This window comes from Euprymna scolopes, chromosome 9, assembly GCF_053919585.1.
Source record: "Euprymna scolopes isolate OS-2025 chromosome 9, ASM5391958v1, whole genome shotgun sequence".
Taxonomy (NCBI): Eukaryota; Metazoa; Mollusca; class Cephalopoda; order Sepiida; family Sepiolidae; genus Euprymna; species Euprymna scolopes.
The window spans coordinates 83,799,731-83,819,834 of NC_136490.1; the positions used below are offsets into that span (position 1 = coordinate 83,799,731).

At 33.8% G+C, this 20,104-nt stretch overlaps 1 protein-coding gene and 1 long non-coding RNA gene across 3 annotated transcripts in view; one reads left to right on the forward strand and one right to left on the reverse strand.

The window, feature by feature from the left end:
* The window catches only part of LOC145284737 (protein furry-like), an 881,988-nt gene that overhangs the window by 466,955 nt on the left and 394,929 nt on the right, over nucleotides 1–20,104 (forward strand). For both annotated transcript variants that reach the window (XM_080133679.1, XM_080133680.1), the window contains exon 33: nucleotides 14,133–14,335. In XM_080133679.1, the coding sequence (XP_079989805.1) occupies nucleotides 14,133–14,335 (203 nt within the window). The remainder of the gene's footprint in view (nucleotides 1–14,132; nucleotides 14,336–20,104) is intronic.
* Nucleotides 1–20,104, reverse strand: part of LOC145284739 (uncharacterized) — a 91,952-nt gene that overhangs the window by 29,350 nt on the left and 42,498 nt on the right. The gene's annotated exons all lie outside the window — the stretch shown is intronic.

The following is a 20,104-nucleotide window of genomic DNA, read 5'->3' on the forward strand; positions in this document are numbered from 1 at the left end:
TAGCTTCTGGTGGAGCCTCTCAATGCCATATTAGTGGGTAATTGTTACGGCTTTATCTTTTCATGTGCTACAAAAAAAATATTTCTTCATTTCTATTTCTCTCTTACTTTCCCTCTCTGCCCTGCTTCCAGCAAGTCTGTTAACCTATTCCACAAATCCCAAAACTCCATCATGACAAGTTTCAATAAAAAATATATGATTAAACCCGGATCTCCAACTTCTAATGTAGACCCCCACTACCATGTCTCCTTTTCGAACATCAGGGGTCTATGTTCCAACCTTCCAGAGGTTGAAACCCAATTACAGGAGACTAAACCAGACATATTATTTCTAAGTGAAACTTGCATTGGACAGACCATTTCCCTAGATGAGTTCGTAATTAAAGGATACTCTAATTTAACTTCCAAATCTGACCCCCAAAATCGCCATGGGCATGGAATATATGCCTATATAAAAGATGGCTTTCCATGTGGTAGGGACATCTCCAGAGATCCTAACTTACCCTATATGATGTGCTTTCGGGTTGCACTTGTTCAAACTGCTGCGTTTATGTTTGCTCTCTATCGCCCCCACAACAGCGGAGTTACTATCTTTAAAAGCATATCTGAGAAAATTTACCAAGTCCTGCTTATCCTCCAGCTAATATTCATGTCTGTGGAGACTTCAATATTCACAATGTGGAATGGTTAACTCACTCAAACAAGACCGATGATGAGGGGAGGTTCTCTCATGATTTCTCCATTGCTTATGAACTCACTCAGGTTGTTCACGAACCCACCCGTGTGCCCGATACTGACAGCCAGTATGCAAGTCTCCTAGACCTTTTATTCACTTTTTTTTACTTGCCCTGAACTGTGTTCAGTTTCTGTTCTGTCTCCACTTGGATCTTCTGACCACTCTGTTGTATAAGTTAAGATAAAAATGAAATGTAATAAGTCCTCAGATGTACCCCTCCATCGTACAGTATATCGATACTCTATGACTGACTGGGATAGCTTCTGTACATTTATATCAGATCTACCTCTGCATTCCATGTTTAAAAAGGATGTGTCCTCTATAGTATCAGAGCTGACAGAATGGTTAATTGTAGGTATAGACCATTTGATACCCTCAAAAAAATTCCAGCAAAAATTTAACAGCCAGCCATGGTTCTCTCCAGAATGTGCTGCTGCCATTGTGCACATTGCTTCCAATCTACTAGATGTACTGAGACTAAAGCCGCTTTCAGGACTGCTAGCAACCACTGTAAAAAAGTAATAAAGAATGCAAGAGAGTTGTATGCTCAATCCGTCAAGTCCAAAGTAGCTGAGCAGCAGCTTGGTTCCCACCAGTTTTGGTAAATAGCAAACAGAATCCTGAACAGAAGCGTGTGGTCTATCCCAACTCTCATAAATGGACTTGAGGTCATCTCATCAGCATCAGACAAAGCCAAACTCTTTGCCAAGAATTTTGCAGCTAATTCTACCTTTTACGACCAAGGCCGCCAACCTCCAATATTTCCTCCTGTATCAGAAAACATGCTATATGATATACAAATATCTGTACGTGATGTTGCGAAGCTAATCAAAAACCTTGATTCCAGTTAAGCAACCGGCTCTGACGGTATTACTATTATAGTACTCAAAAGACTCAAACCAGAACTAGCGCCCATACTTACAAAACTGTTTAAATGTTGTCTTAAGGAGAATTGCTTCCTGTCACCCCGGAAAATCTCATCAGTATTCCCCATATTTAAGAATTCAGGTGATCGATCATCTCCCTCTCAGTACAGGCCAATAAGTCTCCTATGCGTCATGAGTAAGTTGCTGGAATCTGTGTTAAATAGAGAAATAATCAACCATCTCAGCAAAAATAACCTCCTTAGTGACATGCAATATGGTTTCCGTTCTGCTAGATCTACAGCAGATGTGCTTACAGTTATATCTCATAGGATTAGTGAATCTCTCGACGGGGCTACCTTTCTAGGGCAATTGCTCTTGACATATCAAAGGTCTTTAATAGAGTATGGCATAAAGGTTTACCTCACAAGATCTCCAGCTACAGTATAGCTGGAAATGTCTTCTCAATTATTAAATCATTTCTCTCTGATAGGTTCATAAGAGTAGTGGTTGATGGGCAGAAATCAGAAGCTCTCAGTATTAATGCTGGAGTCCCTCAGGGGTCCATCCTGGGCCCAACTTTCTTCCTGATCTACATTAATGATCGTCTAAATCACATCCTTACATCATTCGTAGACATTTATGCTGATAACACTACTATCTATGGTAGCACATTTAAGACCGTAAACGACCAAGTTCTCTCTGACTCTCTCTCCTCTTATCTTGAGCAAGTGGTACAATGGGGAAAGAGGTGGCTTGTTACTTTTAATGCATATAAAACCAAGCTCCTATCTTTACACTGGTGCTACCAGATCAGGCTGCCTATTGGCTTCCTGAGACGAAATGCTCCTACATCGATTTCTGTTTTTGTTTTCTATTCTCTTTTGTAAAACTTAATTATGTTCTACAAAAACAAAATAAAAACAACAGCCCTGTCCCCTTTCCCTCACCCCCCTCCCTTTTCCTTCCCTACTTCCCGGTTGACCCTGTCGGCAGGGCATTAGAATACGCCGACTGCCCCTCTACAGAGGGTAAAAGTCCCTCAACGGGGCTACCTGTTGGCCGTGGGTGGCAACCCGTGATGCCTAGGAAAAGGATCCTGGTGGCTGAGAAACCGATGCCTAGGGAAAATAAGGTAACTGTTGCAACACTCTACTTTGGCCTTGTACTAGGCTAGACAGGCGGTTGGAGAGGCCCGATCCGATCAATCGGCTAGTCATGTCAAGCCCTAACACTTACACTGAAAATGTCAATTATAACATCTAAAAAAAAAAAAATAAAATAAAAAAAAACTTAATCCAAAGATAATACATTTCATTACTACAAACATAGACAAACCAGGTAAGTGTTAGAAGGCGATGGCAAGGGCCAATCAATTGATGAGACAAAAACCACACAACTGCTCCCTAACCAATGTTTCTATCAAACTGGGAAAGAAGAAACTAAAGGAGGAAACAGGAAATGATGGAACAAACGCAATCAATTGAGTATATCTCTTTTGTATCCCTGGGATGAAAGGGTGAATGGGTTTCCCCCCTAACATCTCCCAATTTCGGGGTCCGAGGAGGGTGGGGAGCAAAAGAGATGAAAATCTAAACAAACTTCTATGGATATAATAAACCCAAACAAAAAACCCAGAAATCAAAAAATTACAACAAAATCGAAAAGAACCCACTCTAACGTAACCAGCTCAGACAGTGAGCAAGAATATAACTATGAAATAATTAATAAAGAAAAATATCCAAGATTCATAGTAATCGAAACCTTAGAAGGAAAAAAGATCAGCGATCTGCCTCCATTCTTAATTGAAAAAATTCTGTCTCAAAACAGCAACCCAAAAACAGCAAAAAAAATGAAAAATGGCAATCTACTTGTCACAATCGACAATAATAAAGACGCAAAAAACATTTTAAAGATGGAAAAATTCCATATCTATAAATGCAAAAGTTATGCTCATGAAAGACTAAACACATCAAAAGGTGTTATAAAAAGCCATGAATTAACCTTGGCTACAGCAGAAGAAATAGAAAATACCCTAAGAAAACAGGGAGTAATCGATCACGTCCGAATAAACATAAAAAGAAATGGTCAAACCATACCTACAAAAACCTACATACTAACTTTCAATACACCAAAAATTCCCAAAGAAATAAAAATCGGATATATAATAGAAAAAGTAGAACAATATATACCAGCCCCTCTGAGATGTTATAAGTGTCATAAATTTGGACATAGCAGAGAAACATGCAAAGGACAGAAAATATGTGGAAAATGTGACTTAAAAGAACCTAACCACACTGAAAGTGAATGGCCAAACGAAACGAAATGCCCAAATTGCCAATAAAAACACCCAGCATACTCTAAAATATGCAAAATTTACACAAAAGAAAAAGAAATAGCCGAAATAAAATACAGACAAAACATATCCTTTCCTGAAGCAAGGAAAATAGCAAGCTCTTGAGAAAAAATAAACACTTATGCAGACATTACAAAAATTTCAAATCAAACAAACCAAACCTAAAACCAAGATCTACTTAAACTAATCTCCGAACTCAAGAATCTAATTGAAACTTTAAAAACTAACCAAAACGAAAACAAGAAACAAATACCAGTATCTTCTAAAACTCAGCTAAATGATCTAAAACAAGTCTCAAAGAGCAAAAAAGAACCCGAACAACAAAAACCACAAATAAACCGTAGAAGATCCAAATCACAAACAAGGACAAAAGCAGAAGATAAACACACAATATCTGGAAAGATGGAAACAGAATGGGAAAACACAAATCCTCTTTCCAAAAACCAAAACAAACAAAAAACAGAGATAATATTAATCGAAAATGAAAACAAATTTGAATTGATTGAAACCGAGAGTCACAGGAAAAAATCTAACTCCAAAAACAGAACTGACCAAGAAGAGAAAATGGAGACTGAGGAACCAAGCAGTTCAAGTAAACACAAAACAAAAACCACTCAAAACACAACAAATCAATAGAATACTAGATATAAAAACCTAAACAAAAACCAAACAGAAAAAAAAAGGAAAAAGAAAAAAAAAAAACGAACTTACTTATGGAAATGAATAAAAACATCATACAGTGGAACTGTAGAGGCATAAAACCAAACTACGAAGAAATCAAACATATAATAGCACAATATGACCCCAGCATAATCGGCCTACAGGAAACTCTTCTAAAAGAAACGGACGCCATCAACTTCAAAGGATACCACATCTACAATCAAACAAACAGATCACAAGCAGATAATTGACCCACAGGTCGCACTTCAATTATAATAAAAAAACAGATACCACATATAAAATTACAACTCCAAACAAACCTTCAAACAATAGCAATTAAAGCTACACTCCACCAACCAACAACTATTTGTTCAATATACATTCCACCTAAACATAAACTAAATAAAATCGAAATTGAAGATCTGATAACACAACTCCCCATACCTTTTATATTAATGGGGGACTTCAACACCCATAACAAAATGTGAGGAAGTGAGAATACTAACCAAAATGGGAAAATCATTGAATCATTACTGGAATCACCCGAAGTAACTATATTTAACGACAAAACACACACATACCTTCACCCAGGCACAGGAACGACATCAGCTATTGACTTAATACTCTGCTCCCCCACAATATTTATGGACTTCCAATGGGAGGTACATAATGACCAGTGCGGCAGCGATCACTTCCCAATTTTTCTCAAAACCCAAGAACCTACAACAGAAGAAACAAAACCAAAATGGCAAATTTATAAAGCTAACTGGACTGAATTTAGCAAAGTTTGCACAAACCTAATTAATCAAGAAATAGTTAGCAAACCAGATCCTATGTTAGCTTTCACCAATACACTAAACGAAATAGCAATCAAGACAATCCCAAAATCTTCCACCAAACCACACCCAAAATCAACGCCATGGTTCACAATAGAATGTAAAGAAGCAATAGCCAACAGGAAAAAAATGCTAAAACACTTCAAACAACATCCTACAAAACCCAATCTTCAAAAATACCTGCAAGCCCGAGCAAAAGCGCGCTATATTATAAAAAAAAAGCAAAAAAGAAACCTGGCAAAACTACATTTCCAAATTGAACAACAACACGCCATCAAAAAAACATGGGAAATAATAAGAAAAATAACTGGAAAAAAACTTGGAACACCAATAAATTATATAAGTACACCAAATGGTAGACAAACTATAGACAAAAAAGAAATAGCAAACATAATCGCAAATGAATTCAGCCAAAATTCATCATCCAACCACTACTCCCCCAAATTCCAAAAATACAAAAACAACGCAGAAAAAGAAAAACTCAATTTCACATCCAATAACAAAGAATACTATAACACCTCTTTCACTATAACAGAACTAAAAAATGCAATTCATAAAAGTAAAGATACAGCTACCGGTCCAGACGACATCCACTATCAATTTCTAAAACACATGCCAGATACATCTCTCAACATTCTCTTACAGATAATTAACAAAATATGGTGGACTAACAATTTCCCAAAACACTGGCTTGACTCCCATATCATCCCAATTCCTAAAGCAGGAAAAGACCACTCCAACCCTACCAATTATCGTCCTATCGCCCTAACAAGCTGTATATGCAAAACAACAGAAAGGATGGTCAATACAAGACTAATGTGGAATTTAGACAAATATAACCTCATCTCTACACACCAGAGCGGATTTAGACAAAATCAAGGTACTAACGACCAACTTATTCGACTAGAAACATATATCCGTAACGGTCTAATAAGAAACCATCACGTGGTCTCAATCTGATATGGAATCTTGAAAGATATTCATAATATGGGAATCAGAGGAAACCTAGCAAAATTTATCAAAGAATTCCTATCCCACAGAACATTTAAAGTATGCCTAGGAAATACAACATCAGATCAATACACACAAGAAACAGGGGTACCACAGGGTAGTGTACTATCTGCCACCCTTTTTCTAATTAAAATCAACGGTATAATCGAAAATGTTAACATGGGATTCGAAAAAACACTATTTGTTGATGACTTTTCAATAACTTGCTCATCACCAAATATGCCAACTATTGAAAGACAAATGCAATATTGCCTTAAGAAAATAGATCTTTGGGTTAACCAAAATGGATTCAAAATCTCCAAAAGCAAAACCACATGTATCCACTTTTGTAGGAAACGAAAATACCACCTTGACCCGCAGCTCAAATTAGATGGACAACTAATACCAGTAGTACAACCCACCAAATTTCTAGGGATCATTTTAGACAACAAACTAAACTTCAGGGAGCACATTAACAAATTAAAACAAAAATGCTTAAAAGCAATAAATATCTTAAAAATAGTATCAAAACTAGACTGGAGAGCAGATCAAGCTACAATGCTCAAAATATATCGCTCACATATCAGATCCAACCTGGACTATGGTTGTGCCATATACAGCTCTACTTACAAATCCTACAAAAACAAACTACTAACAATACAGAATCAAAGTTTAAGACTTAGCCTGGGAGCCTACCGAACTTCTCCAATGGAAAGCCTTCACGTAGAAGCCCAAGAACTACCCCTGCACTTAAGATGGAAAAAACTAGCGTTACAATACGCAACAAAACTACAAACCAACCCCGAAAACCCAACATACAAAACTACCTTCAACCCACAATGTACAAACTCTTATTCAAGGAAACCAAAAAGTATACCCTCCTTTGGACACAGAATTAAAGAAATAATACATCAAATCAATGAAAACCCGACAATATAATTACTCAGAAAACAAACGACAGACCACCATGGACATTACACAAACCAGAAACCGACATAACACTTACTGCTTATAAGAAAAGCATTACAAATAATATAACAAACAGAAGCAACTTCGGAGAACTAAGAGAAAAATACGCAGAATACATAGAAATATACACCGATGGGTCTAAAACTATAAACGGAACAAGTGCAGCATGCACAGATGGACAAAATCAATATCAAATACGACTGCCCAACGAGGCTTCAATATATACAGCCGAACTGCAGGCCATCAAAATAGCTCTCAAACACATCAACGAACAAAAAGCCATAATATATACAGACTCCCTATCCTGTATCATGGCCCTTGAAGAAAAATCTCTTTTATCACAGAAATTATACAAGAATACAATGAAATAACCGAAAAAAAACAATAAAAAAATTATAATAGCCTGGATACCAAGTCATGTCGGCATTCCAGGAAATGAAAAGGTAGACAAACTGGCTAAAGAAGCCACAAATCACCAAATGGAAAAAATTAAAATACCACACACAGACCTAAAAAGAAAAATCAACGAATATATAGAAAACAAGTGGCAAGAGGAATGGAACAAATGCACTGCAAACAAATTGCACGAACACCAACCAATAATTAAAAACGAAAAACAAAAAATTTTTAAAGGAAGAAGAGAAGAAATTGTACTAAACCGAATAAGAATTGGACATACAAAATTAACTCATTCCTACCTAATCAAAGCGGAGGAAACACCAAATTGCACACTCTGCAACCAACAACTAACAATTAAACATCTACTGACAGAATGTAGAAAACACAAACACACTCAAAAGAAATATTTTAAAACAACAAACATTAGAAAAGTTTTCCAAGAAGTGGAACCCCAACAAATCATAAACTATTTAAAAGAAACAAATGTATTCAAACTCCTATAAAATAAACAAGTAAAATTCAGTTTAGAAAAACAAATCTCTTACAACTAAAACAATTTTTCGGAAAACCTAAAACATCTTGATTCAAAAGATAAACTTTTTTAAGAAACTTAAAAAATTTTTTACAAGAAACTGAAAACCTATTATATCAACAAAACTTTTTGGCATTAAATGACTCTTAGAGGTTGAAATGCCGTTAAACAAACACACTCACTCACTCCTATCTTTACATCATCAATGCTCTGATCTCCATCTGGCATCAATTGAAATGAATGGCTCTCGTCTTGGGGAGGCCTCATGTTTTGACAAGCTTCTGGGCTTGAACTTTACTTCTGATCTTAAATGGTACACATACATTAAATTCGTTGCCAAAATGGTGGGATCCTTCTATCGATCCAGTAGATATCTCACTGCTGATGCAATTCTCTATCTATATAAGAGCCAGCTACGTCAGGGATGGAGTACTGTTGCCACATCTGGGCAGGAGTTGCTAGAAAGGACTTATCCTGCCTTGATAGAGTTCAAAATAGACTTTGTAGCCTTGTAGGGGATGTCCTTTTCTCTTCCCTGCAACCTCTTTCTCAAAGAAGAGATGTTGCGAGTTTGTCTGTGCTTTATCGTTATTTTCATGGCAAGTGCTCGGCTGAGCTCCAATCTATGGTCCCCCCTTGCCAAACTTTCACAAGAACACCCGTTTAGCAGAAAACACTATCAATAATTTCCCCCACTCTTTATTTGTGTCTAAACCTAAACGTAGATTCCATGAACAAAGCTTCTTTCTTAGAACTGCACGCCTGTGGAATTATCTTCCGTTTTCCTGCTTTCCAGCTGACTACAGTATGGTTGTCTTCAAGTCTAACGTAAACAAGTTTTTGATGAACCGTTTCATATAAGTTAACAAATTTACTGAATTTCCATTATTAATGATTACTATATTGTCCAATTTCTACTGTACACTCTTTAACATTTATCCTCGAGTGGCCTCTTGGCCTTGATAAATAGTGATGCCTATGTAAAAAAAAACAACATTTACATATGGGAACATATAAGGACATATATGGGGACAAAAAATAACATTAATGAATACAAATGAAACTACAAGAAAATTAAAAAATAACTTAAGGAATTTTGGAGTGAATTTTATTGATAAACTAGCGAGAGTACCCGGCGTTGCCCGGGTATGGTGAGGTGGTATAGGAAGGAGTCAATACAACCAGAAAAAAAAAATAGACGTTGCCTGGGTGGAGAGAGGTATTAAAAAAAAAAAAAAAAATTGAAGTGAACGGTAAAATAATTCAATTTTTATTTTAAAAGGAAAAAAAATCCCATTACATAAGCCTCAGAATAAAAATAAAAAAGTAGGCAGGACCTGTAACACGAAGGAGGAAAAGAAGATGAAAAAAAGCAAACCACTTAACCTCTGCTGCCACCATGACATACGACTTTGCTTCCGTTCAAATTAAGGCTAGTAATTGCAATGATGACTTTACAAAAATGTTGGCAAAAAGTGACCCCTCCTTGTACAAAACTGCCCAGTTGAGGAATGAATGTTTTTGGCCAATTTTTCGATATTTGTCATCCAAGATATCAAGCTTCAAAATGATACTGATCTGGTCAAGATCCGTCGCATGTGTTGAAAGGTTTTTGCAAGACATACAAACACACACACACACACACACACACATTTTGCCTTTTATATATATATAGATGGAAATCTAAAAATAATTTTGTTAAAGCCAAATAAAATGATTAGACATTTTATTACAAAGGACACAAATGTAGAAATATATGACTTATAAGATTCTATATAGAACAGGACATTTAAGCATAGACATCGGTATCTACACATATAATTAGGATATTAACATTATAAAAATTAAAATCAATTATAAAATAAGTTAAAATCTTACATTATGTGAGGAAGAATTAGGTCAGGTTAATTGCAACCTTCAAAATAATTAGTTTTCTAAATATAGAAAAGTTTTCCAATATCTATCAATCTATTCATTTTTATTTATTAGCAAAGAAATTTTTTCAAAATAAAGAATAAACTGGATTAATTCTTAGTTAAAAAATAAATTTACAACAGCATTTTAGAGTTTTACTGATAAGATTTTATCAATATGTTCACATTATATATTCTGCTATATCCTAAGTGTATATATATATATATATATATATATATATATATATATATATATATATATATATATATATATATATATATATATATATAATTGGATTTAAATTCTGTAAATTAAAGTTTACAACGATTTATTTTTTAACAAGAAGTACAAAGAAATTAAAGGCTTTCCTTATTTCATAAAGTTTCAATGAATGTCTCATATCCTCAGAGGAAACGTTTTTAGCAAAAGTTCTTGTCAAAGAGATCAGAGTAATGCTCAGTCCAACGAAAGAGAATCTTGTTTGATCTTTTATAAGAGTAGTTCCATCATCTGAGAGTAGGGAAGATACTGACATATACAATGCAGTATATATATAAATATACATTATCATACATACATACACCCTGAGCCAGAATTATGTGCAAATCGATATTTTTGTTCTAACTCCAATAGTTTTCAATGAAAATTTGTGAAACTTCGCACATTATACGGCAACACTAACGCATGTGCAGATGAGAAGTCTAAAATTGTTCAAAGACTCCATAATAAGATTTCCACCTTAGAATTTGCCAAAGAATTACACAGTGATCATCGTACAATGAAAAAATATTGTACTAACCCTCAACTTTGCAACGGATGTTCTGACCAAGGAAAAATTCATAAGAAATCATATCTGTCACATCAAACAATGAGCAAGATCAAGAGAGAAGTTCACCGTAACCCACTTGAAACTAGCAAACAAGTTTTTGAAAAAGCTGGTGTTCCTGATGTGCCCAAATCAACTCGTTGCCGTATCCTGAGGACGATTGCAAAATTTGGAAAGCCGGAGGTCTGCCCTCAATTGAAGGATATCCACAAGAAAAAGAGGATGGAGTGGGCAAGAGATCATATGAAGGTGAATTTTCAAACTGTTTTGTTCACCAATTAGTGTCGAGCAACCCTTGATGGACCCGATGGGTGGAGGGGAGGATGGTACCAAAATGAGGGTCTACGTCCCCAAAGGATCAAGCGTCAACTAGGAGGTGGTGGTGTGATGTTCCAGGCTGCAATCATTGACAATGAGCTGGTAGGCCCATTCAGAGTCACAGACGGAGTGAAAATTACTGCCAAACTCTACATTGACTCCAGATTTAAATCCCATCGAAAATCTGTGGAGCATCTTGAAACAAAATATTTATTCCAGAGGAAGGCAGTACAACTCCAAAGATGACCTCTAGAATGCTATTCTGACTGCTGTGAAAGGCATTTCATCAGATGAAATCGAAAGTTTGACATCTTCAATGGACCAAAGGTTTTTTGATCTTGTTAATAAAAATGGCAATTATATAAGATATTGATTTTACTATGAAAACATATTGAAGTTGTTTGTCCTTTATTATTGTTGTTCTCAATTTACAAATTCCTAGAATAATCAATGTTTCGATGATCTTTTAGCACTTCACCATATTTTAGCATTGGTTTGCATATAAAGTTGGCATGCTGAAAAAAAAAATATTTGAAAAAAATATATTTTTTATATAATGAAATGTATGACCCTGTTCCATTTCAGAAACAAAAATGTTGGAAATTCAAAAAGGGGGGGGGGATACAGCGTTGTGAAAGAGAGTCAGATTTCTTTCTATAACGTCATATAGCCATTAATATATTTTAATATGTGTGTGTGTACAAATATATACATACAAATATATACATACAAAGACATGTATATATTTTAAGAAAATACCATTTTTAAGGAATTACCCTGAACTATAAGTTCACAAACAAATTAGAATACATTATAGGTGAAATAAAAAATATATATCCAAAAATATACCAAAAATTGCAAAATAATATAGAGACCCAAATTTAAATTTAGACATAGGTAAATAAACAATGCTTATAGATTTACATATTCAAAGACATTCATATATGAGTAGACATACACTCACAAGCACATATGTATACAAGCATATACACATACATACACATATATCATTATTTCATGTATTCATATAAAGTTATAAGGAAAGAAATTATTTTATGCATTGATATTCAGTATTTACTTCAGCAGTGTTCAATATGAGAGTAGAGCTAGGTAGTACGTTATGAAAATATATTTCCAACAATATATTTATATAAAAGCTACACAAAAAATTTTTGTGTTTTATCCCATAGGGTTAATTGCATGGAATTTGTGTTACTGAATGTTTTTATATACATGTGGTATTTAGTTGAGTTGCTAACTGTTCAGATTCATTGTTATTTACTTCCACGGGTCAATGTTTCTTTCGAACAAAGATTCAGTTGACTTTTACTTCCTATTTTTTTTTCTCTTTTGTGTGGGGTGACATGCCATTTTTGTGAACTAATACGTGACCTAATTTTAATGTATATGGGTTGAGAGTATTTTTTGAGGTGTTGGTTTAGTTTACTTTCATATTTAATAATTATATTGTATTTTTCTCATGTGTTTTTATGCTAAAATAAAATTTATTCTATGTCAGCAGTTCACATGCATAATTTCAACTTGCTGACATATTCTACTACTTGTGTACAAGCACAAATTCACAGGTAGCTTGAAGTGTTTTAATTTAAAATCACTCTTTCATTATAGCTAAAATGGTAGGGAACGTGGCTGTAGCACTAAATAATTTGGTTTTGATTCTAGCTGATGGCACCCAAATCATTTAGTAAATCAGTACTATATATTCTGAAATCAGTATTATATATTCTGAAATCAGTATTATATATTCTGAAATCAGTATTATATATTCTGAAATCAGTACTATATATTCTGAAATCAGTATTATATATTCTGAAATCAGTACTATATATTCTGAAATCAGTATTATATATTCTGAAATCAGTATTATATATTCTGAAATCAGTACTATATATTCTGAAATCAGTATTATATATTCTGAAATCAGTACTATATATTCTGAAATCAGTATTATATATTTTGAAATCAGTATTATATATTCTGAAATCAGTACTATATATTCTGAAATCAGTATTATATATTCTGAAATCAGTACTATATATTCTGAAATCAGTATTATATATTCTGAAATCAGTACTATATATTCTGAAATCAGTATTATATATTCTGAAATCAGTATTATATATTCTGAAATCAGTACTATATATTCTGAAATCAGTACTATATATTCTGAAATCAGTACTATATATTCTGAAATCAGTATTATATATTCTGAAATCAGTATTATATATTCTGAAATCAGTACTATATATTCTGAAATCAGTATTATATATTCTGAAATCAGTATTATATATTCTGAAATCAGTACTATATATTCTGAAATCAGTACTATATATTCTGAAATCAGTATTATATATTCTGAAATCAGTATTATATATTCTGAAATCAGTACTACATATTAGGTACAATATATAATTCAATGGAAACTTGGTTCTATAATAACAAATACAAAATCTGCATCAATTAAAATATATTAAAGTGTATTTTATGACCTGGCAAGGCTGAGTGCCCCGCCCCACCTTGCTAGTATTTAATATTTATTTTTTAAGATGAAGATCAAATAATGATCTTTTTGAATTTTACTTTGTTGCTTACTTTCTCAATTTGTGGAATCTTTCCTCTCACCCTTCTCTTTCTCGCTCTCAAACCTACATAACTTTTAATTTTCAGTCTCTACTAAATGTTATATCCTTTTCTTCCTTCACTCTCTTCACAGACTGTTGAGACTTTAAATCAGATGATTGAACGCACTCAAACACCACCATTTTATCGTCTGAGTATAATCCAATACAACCAGCCAAGTAAAAATTGCACTGATGATGAAAAACTCTGTGGATCATATCAGAGCAGCACACAATTGGAGAAAGGAATGTTGCATACTAAAAGACACAGCACCCATGAAGATATGACATCTGAAAGGCAATTTTCTTTTTCTCCCATTAAATATTTTATCATGAGACAAACAGAAAATCTCCTACACACAAGTATAATAATTTTTATATATACCATAAAATAACAATATATATGTGTGTGTATACATGTATATATGATCGGTATTCAATAAGTAATGTCCCTGAATCACTTCTACTTGTCTGATCCAGCTTAAGTTTTGATTTATGTCTCTGTAGGTTATGTGGTAAATTACAGTTCTAAACTAATTGTGGTGTTTGAACTGATGTGTAATGGAGCTTGTTTAGTGTCGATTAATGATCCAGTTTTGTATTTGAAAGGATGCTCACCACAAGAGACTTTTGATGAAATGGTAATGATATCCCATCATATGATTTTGTAAAATGCTGGCATTGTGAATTCAAACATAGCCGGAAATCAGTTAAACAACTCCCAGACTTGGACCCCCACCACTTTCATCCTTTGAAGAGACATCTGTCAGTCATGTTGAAGCTGCCATTTTGGAAGATTGATGCATGACTACATTAGTACACGGTCTGTGGAAAATATCATTCATGATCATTTGCATATGCATAAGATGTCTGTCAGATGAATTTTCAGGTTGATGGCAGCTTGGAGGATGGTTTCTCACAGAGAGGATTTATCATCTTTGTTTATGGTAAGATGAATAGACTGGCTCCTATATGCTGATCATCAAAAAACTTGATCGAGTAACAAAGAGCCCATTAGTGTCCAAGAATCTTGCACTCAGTGAAGCTGATGATGCAGGTGTATTGATGCCATGCTGCATGAAATTTTTAGACGTCCCAAGTTACTAATTAAGATCTGAATTTGAATTTTTTCTTAAGACCACTTAAGCCTTATTTTAGGCATCTTCTCGAATTAAAATCATTTCATGGATTTTAATCAAAATTAGAATAAGGATTTTAGACAGTAGCATTATATGTTGATTTTAATTTAACCTATACGTGGATGGGTATTCTTCTAGTTTCCTAAAAATTGAACTTCTAATTCCTCAATTAAACTATCAAAGAATGGTAAAGCATTGTATATTTCTTTTTCCATAATGAAACTATGTAATATGAGTTTCGATTTTTTCTGTTTGTTTTATTTAAGAAATGGACTTATATGCCCTTTTGCTTCAATTTACTTTTCTTTCTTCCTCATTCACTTTATCTTTCTTTCTCTCTCACTTTATCTTTATTTCTCTCTAATTTTCACTTTCTTTCTCTCTCACTTTATCTTTCTTTCTCTCTCACTTTATCTTTCTTTCTCTCTCACTTTATCTTTCTTTCTCTCTCATTTTCTCTTTCTTTCTCTCACTTTATCTTTCTTTCTCTCTCACTTTATCTTTCTTTCTCTCTCACTTTATCTTTCTTTCTCTCTTACTTTATCTTTCTTTCTCTCTCACTTTATCTTTCTTTCTCTCTCACTTTATCTTTCTTTCTCTCTTACTTTATCTTTCTTTCTCTCTCACTTTATCTTTCTTTCTCTCTCACTTTATCTTTCTTTCTCTCATTTTATCTTTCTTTCTCTCACTTTATCTTTCTTTCTCTCTCACTTTATCTTTCTTTCTCTCTCACTTTGTCTTTCTTTTTCTCTCACTGAATCTTTCTTTTTCTCTCACTTTATCTTTTTTCTCTCTCAATGTATCTTTCTTTCTCTCTCACTGTATCTTTCTTTCTCTCTCACTTTATCTTTCTTTTTCTCTCACTGTATCTTTCTTTCTCTCTCACTTTATCTTTCTTTCTCTCTCATTTTCTCTTTCTTTCTCTCACTTTATCTTTCTTTCTCTCTCATTTTCTCTTTCTTTCTCTCACTTTATCTTTCTTTCTCTCTCACTTTATCTTTCTTTCTCTCTCATTTTCTCTTTCTTTCTCTCACTTTATCTTTCTTTCTCTCTCACTTTATCTTTCTTTCTCTCTCATTTTCTCTTTCTTTCTCTCACTTTATCTTTCTTTCTCTCTCACTTTATCTTTCTTTCTCTCTCATTTTCTCTTTCTTTCTCTCACTTTATCTTTCTTTCTCTCTCACTTTATCTTTCTTTCTCTCTCATTTTCTCTTTCTTTCTCTCACTTTATCTTTCTTTCTCTCTCACTTTATCTTTCTTTCTCTCTCATTTTCTCTTTCTTTCTCTCACTTTATCTTTCTTTCTCTCTCACTTTATCTTTCTTTCTCTCTCATTTTCTCTTTCTTTCTCTCACTTTATCTTTCTTTCTCTCTCACTTTATCTTTCTTTCTCTCTCATTTTCTCTTTCTTTCTCTCACTTTATCTTTCTTTCTCTCTCACTGTATCTTTCTTTCTCTCTCACTTTATCTTTCTTTTTCTCTCACTGTATCTTTCTTTCTCTCTCACTTTATCTTTCTTTCTCTCTCATTTTCTCTTTCTTTCTCTCACTTTATCTTTCTTTCTCTCTCATTTTCTCTTTCTTTCTCTCACTTTATCTTTCTTTCTCTCTCACTTTATCTTTCTTTCTCTCTCATTTTCTCTTTCTTTCTCTCACTTTATCTTTCTTTCTCTCTCACTTTATCTTTCTTTCTCTCACTTTATCTTTCTTTCTCTCTTACTTTATCTTTCTTTCTCTCTCACTTTATCTTTCTTTCTCTCTCACTTTATCTTTCTTTCTCTCATTTTATCTTTCTTTCTCTCACTTTATCTTTCTTTCTCTCTCACTTTATCTTTCTTTCTCTCTCACTTTGTCTTTCTTTTTCTCTCACTGTATCTTTCTTTTTCTCTCACTTTATCTTTTTTCTCTCTCAATGTATCTTTCTTTCTCTCTCACTGTATCTTTCTTTCTCTCTCACTTTATCTTTCTTTTTCTCTCACTGTATCTTTCTTTCTCTCTCACTTTATCTTTCTTTCTCTCTCATTTTCTCTTTCTTTCTCTCACTTTATCTTTCTTTCTCTCTCATTTTCTCTTTCTTTCTCTCACTTTATCTTTCTTTCTCTCTCACTTTATCTTTCTTTCTCTCTCATTTTCTCTTTCTTTCTCTCACTTTATCTTTCTTTCTCTCTCACTTTATCTTTCTTTCTCTCTCATTTTCTCTTTCTTTCTCTCACTTTATCTTTCTTTCTCTCTCACTTTATCTTTCTTTCTCTCTCATTTTCTCTTTCTTTCTCTCACTTTATCTTTCTTTCTCTCTCACTTTATCTTTCTTTCTCTCTCACTTTATCTTTCTTTCTCTCTCATTTTCTCTTTCTTTCTCTCACTTTATCTTTCTTTCTCTCTCACTTTATCTTTCTTTCTCTCTCACTTTATCTTTCTTTCTCTCTCATTTTCTCTTTCTGTCTCTCACTTTATCTTTTTTTCTCTCGCACTTTTTCTTTCTTTCTCTCTCACTTTATCTTTCTTCCTCTCTCACTTTATCTTTCTTTCTCTCTCACTTTATCTTTCTTTCTCTCTTACTTTATCTTTCTTTCTCTCTCACTTTATCTTTCTTTCTCTCTCATTTTCTCTTTCTTTCTCTCACTTTATCTTTCTTTCTCTCTCATTTTCTCTTTCTTTCTCTCACTTTATCTTTCTTTCTCTCTCACTTTATCTTTCTTTCTCTCTCACTTTATCTTTCTTTCTCTCTCACTTCATCTTTCTTTCTCTCTCACTTTATCTTTCTTTCTCTCTCACTTTATCTTTCTTTCTCTCTCACTTTACCTTTCTTTCTCTCTCACTTTATCTTTCTTTCTCTCTCATTTTCTCTCTCTTTCTCTCTCATTTTCTCTTTCTTTCTCTCACTTTATCTTTCTTTCTCTCTCATTTTCTCTTTCTTTCTCTCATTTTCTCTTTCTTTCTCTCTCATTTTCTCTTTCTTTATCTCACTTTATCTTTCTTTCTCTCTCACTTTACCTTTCTTTCTCTCTCATTTTCTCTTTCTTTCTCTCACTTTATCTTTCTTTCTCTCTCACTTTATCTTTCTTTCTCTCTCACTTTACCTTTCTTTCTCTCTCACTTTATCTTTCTTTTTCTCTCACTTTATCTTTCTTTCTCTCTCATTTTCTCTTTCTTTCTCTCACTTTATCTTTCTTTCTCTCTCACTTTATCTTTCTTTCTCTCTCACTTTACCTTTCTTTCTCTCTCACTTTATCTTTCTTTCTCTCTCACTTCATCTTTCTTTCTCTCTCACTTCATCTTTCTTTCTCTCTCACTTTATCTTTCTTTCTCTCTCACTTTACCTTTCTTTCTCTCTCACTTTATCTTTCTTTCTCTCTCACTTTACCTTTCTTTCTCTCTCACTTTATCTTTCTTTCTCTCTCACTTTACCTTTCTTTCTCTCTCACTTTACCTTTCTTTCTCTCTCACTTTATCTTTCTTTCTCTCGCACTTTATCTTTCTTTCTCTCGCACTTTATCTTTCTTTCTCTCTCACTTCATCTTTCTTTCTCTCTCACTTCATCTTTCTTTCTCTCTCACTTTATCTTTCTTTCTCTCTCACTTTACCTTTCTTTCTCTCTCACTTTATCTTTCTTTCTCTCTCACTTTACCTTTCTTTCTCTCCCATTTTCTCTTTCTTTCTCTCACTTTATCTTTCTTTCTCTCTCACTTTATCTTTCTTTCTCTCTCACTTTACCTTTCTTTCTCTCTCACTTTATCTTTCTTTCTCTCGCACTTTATCTTTCTTTCTCTCGCACTTTATCTTTCTTTCTCTCTCACTTCATCTTTCTTTCTCTCTCACTTCATCTTTCTTTCTCTCTCACTTTATCTTTCTTTCTCTCTCACTTTACCTTTCTTTCTCTCTCACTTTATCTTTCTTTCTCTCTCACTTTATCTTTCTTTCTCTCGCACTTTATCTTTCTTTCTCTCTCACTTTATCTTTCTTTCTCTCTCACTTTATCTTTCTTTCTCTCTCACTTCATCTTTCTTTCTCTCTCACTTCATCTTTCTTTCTCTCTCACTTCATCTTTCTTTCTCTCTCACTTTATCTTTCTTTCTCTCTCACTTTACCTTTCTTTCTCTCTCACTTTACCTTTCTTTCTCTCTCACTTTATCTTTCTTTCTCTCTCACTTTACCTTTCTTTCTCTCTCACTTTATCTTTCTTTCTCTCGCACTTTATCTTTCTTTCTCTCGCACTTTATCTTTCTTTCTCTCTCGCTTTCTCTTTCTTTCTCTCTCACTTTATCTTTCTTTCTCTCTCATTTTATCTTTCTTTCTTAATCACTTCCACTGACATGTCAGGATGGATTTTATTTTTATAGTGCAATGTCTACAATGGTTTTACCAATAAATTTTAAATAGTGGTTAGGGTCTGCCAGAGCTATGTTTTGTTTTGTTTTTTTTAGTAATTGAGAAGAATTTCAGTTTTTGCTGCATTTTTGCCGATAAATATTCCCATGCTTCCAGAATCTACCATTGCATTCACAATATGTCCATTTATTTTACATTTAGTGAACGTAACTTCTTTAGCTTCTGTCCCTAGTCAGGCAAGACTAGATGGGTAGGTAGTGGCGGATTAGAGTTGTATAATACAGCAGCAGTAGAAGAGGAAGATTTACATACCTGTGGTCTTAAATGTTTAAAAAGTTGTTACAAACCTGCCTTATGCAATTTGTACAAATCTGGGTGGACCAAAAATGAATGAAGAAAAAAGAAATAAAAATGGCCGCTTTGCCTCTTTATATGGCTGCAATGTTACCACCTGAGATGCAAATGAGATGCTCCTGGTTGGAAATAAAAGAGGCCTCATTTTTCAGAGAGGGTGTTCATTTTGAAGTTGGATTTTGAAGAAATAAGTTTGATCAGCAGAAGTGTTTTTGAAGTTGAGAAAGTAATAGCAGAGAGTTGAGTT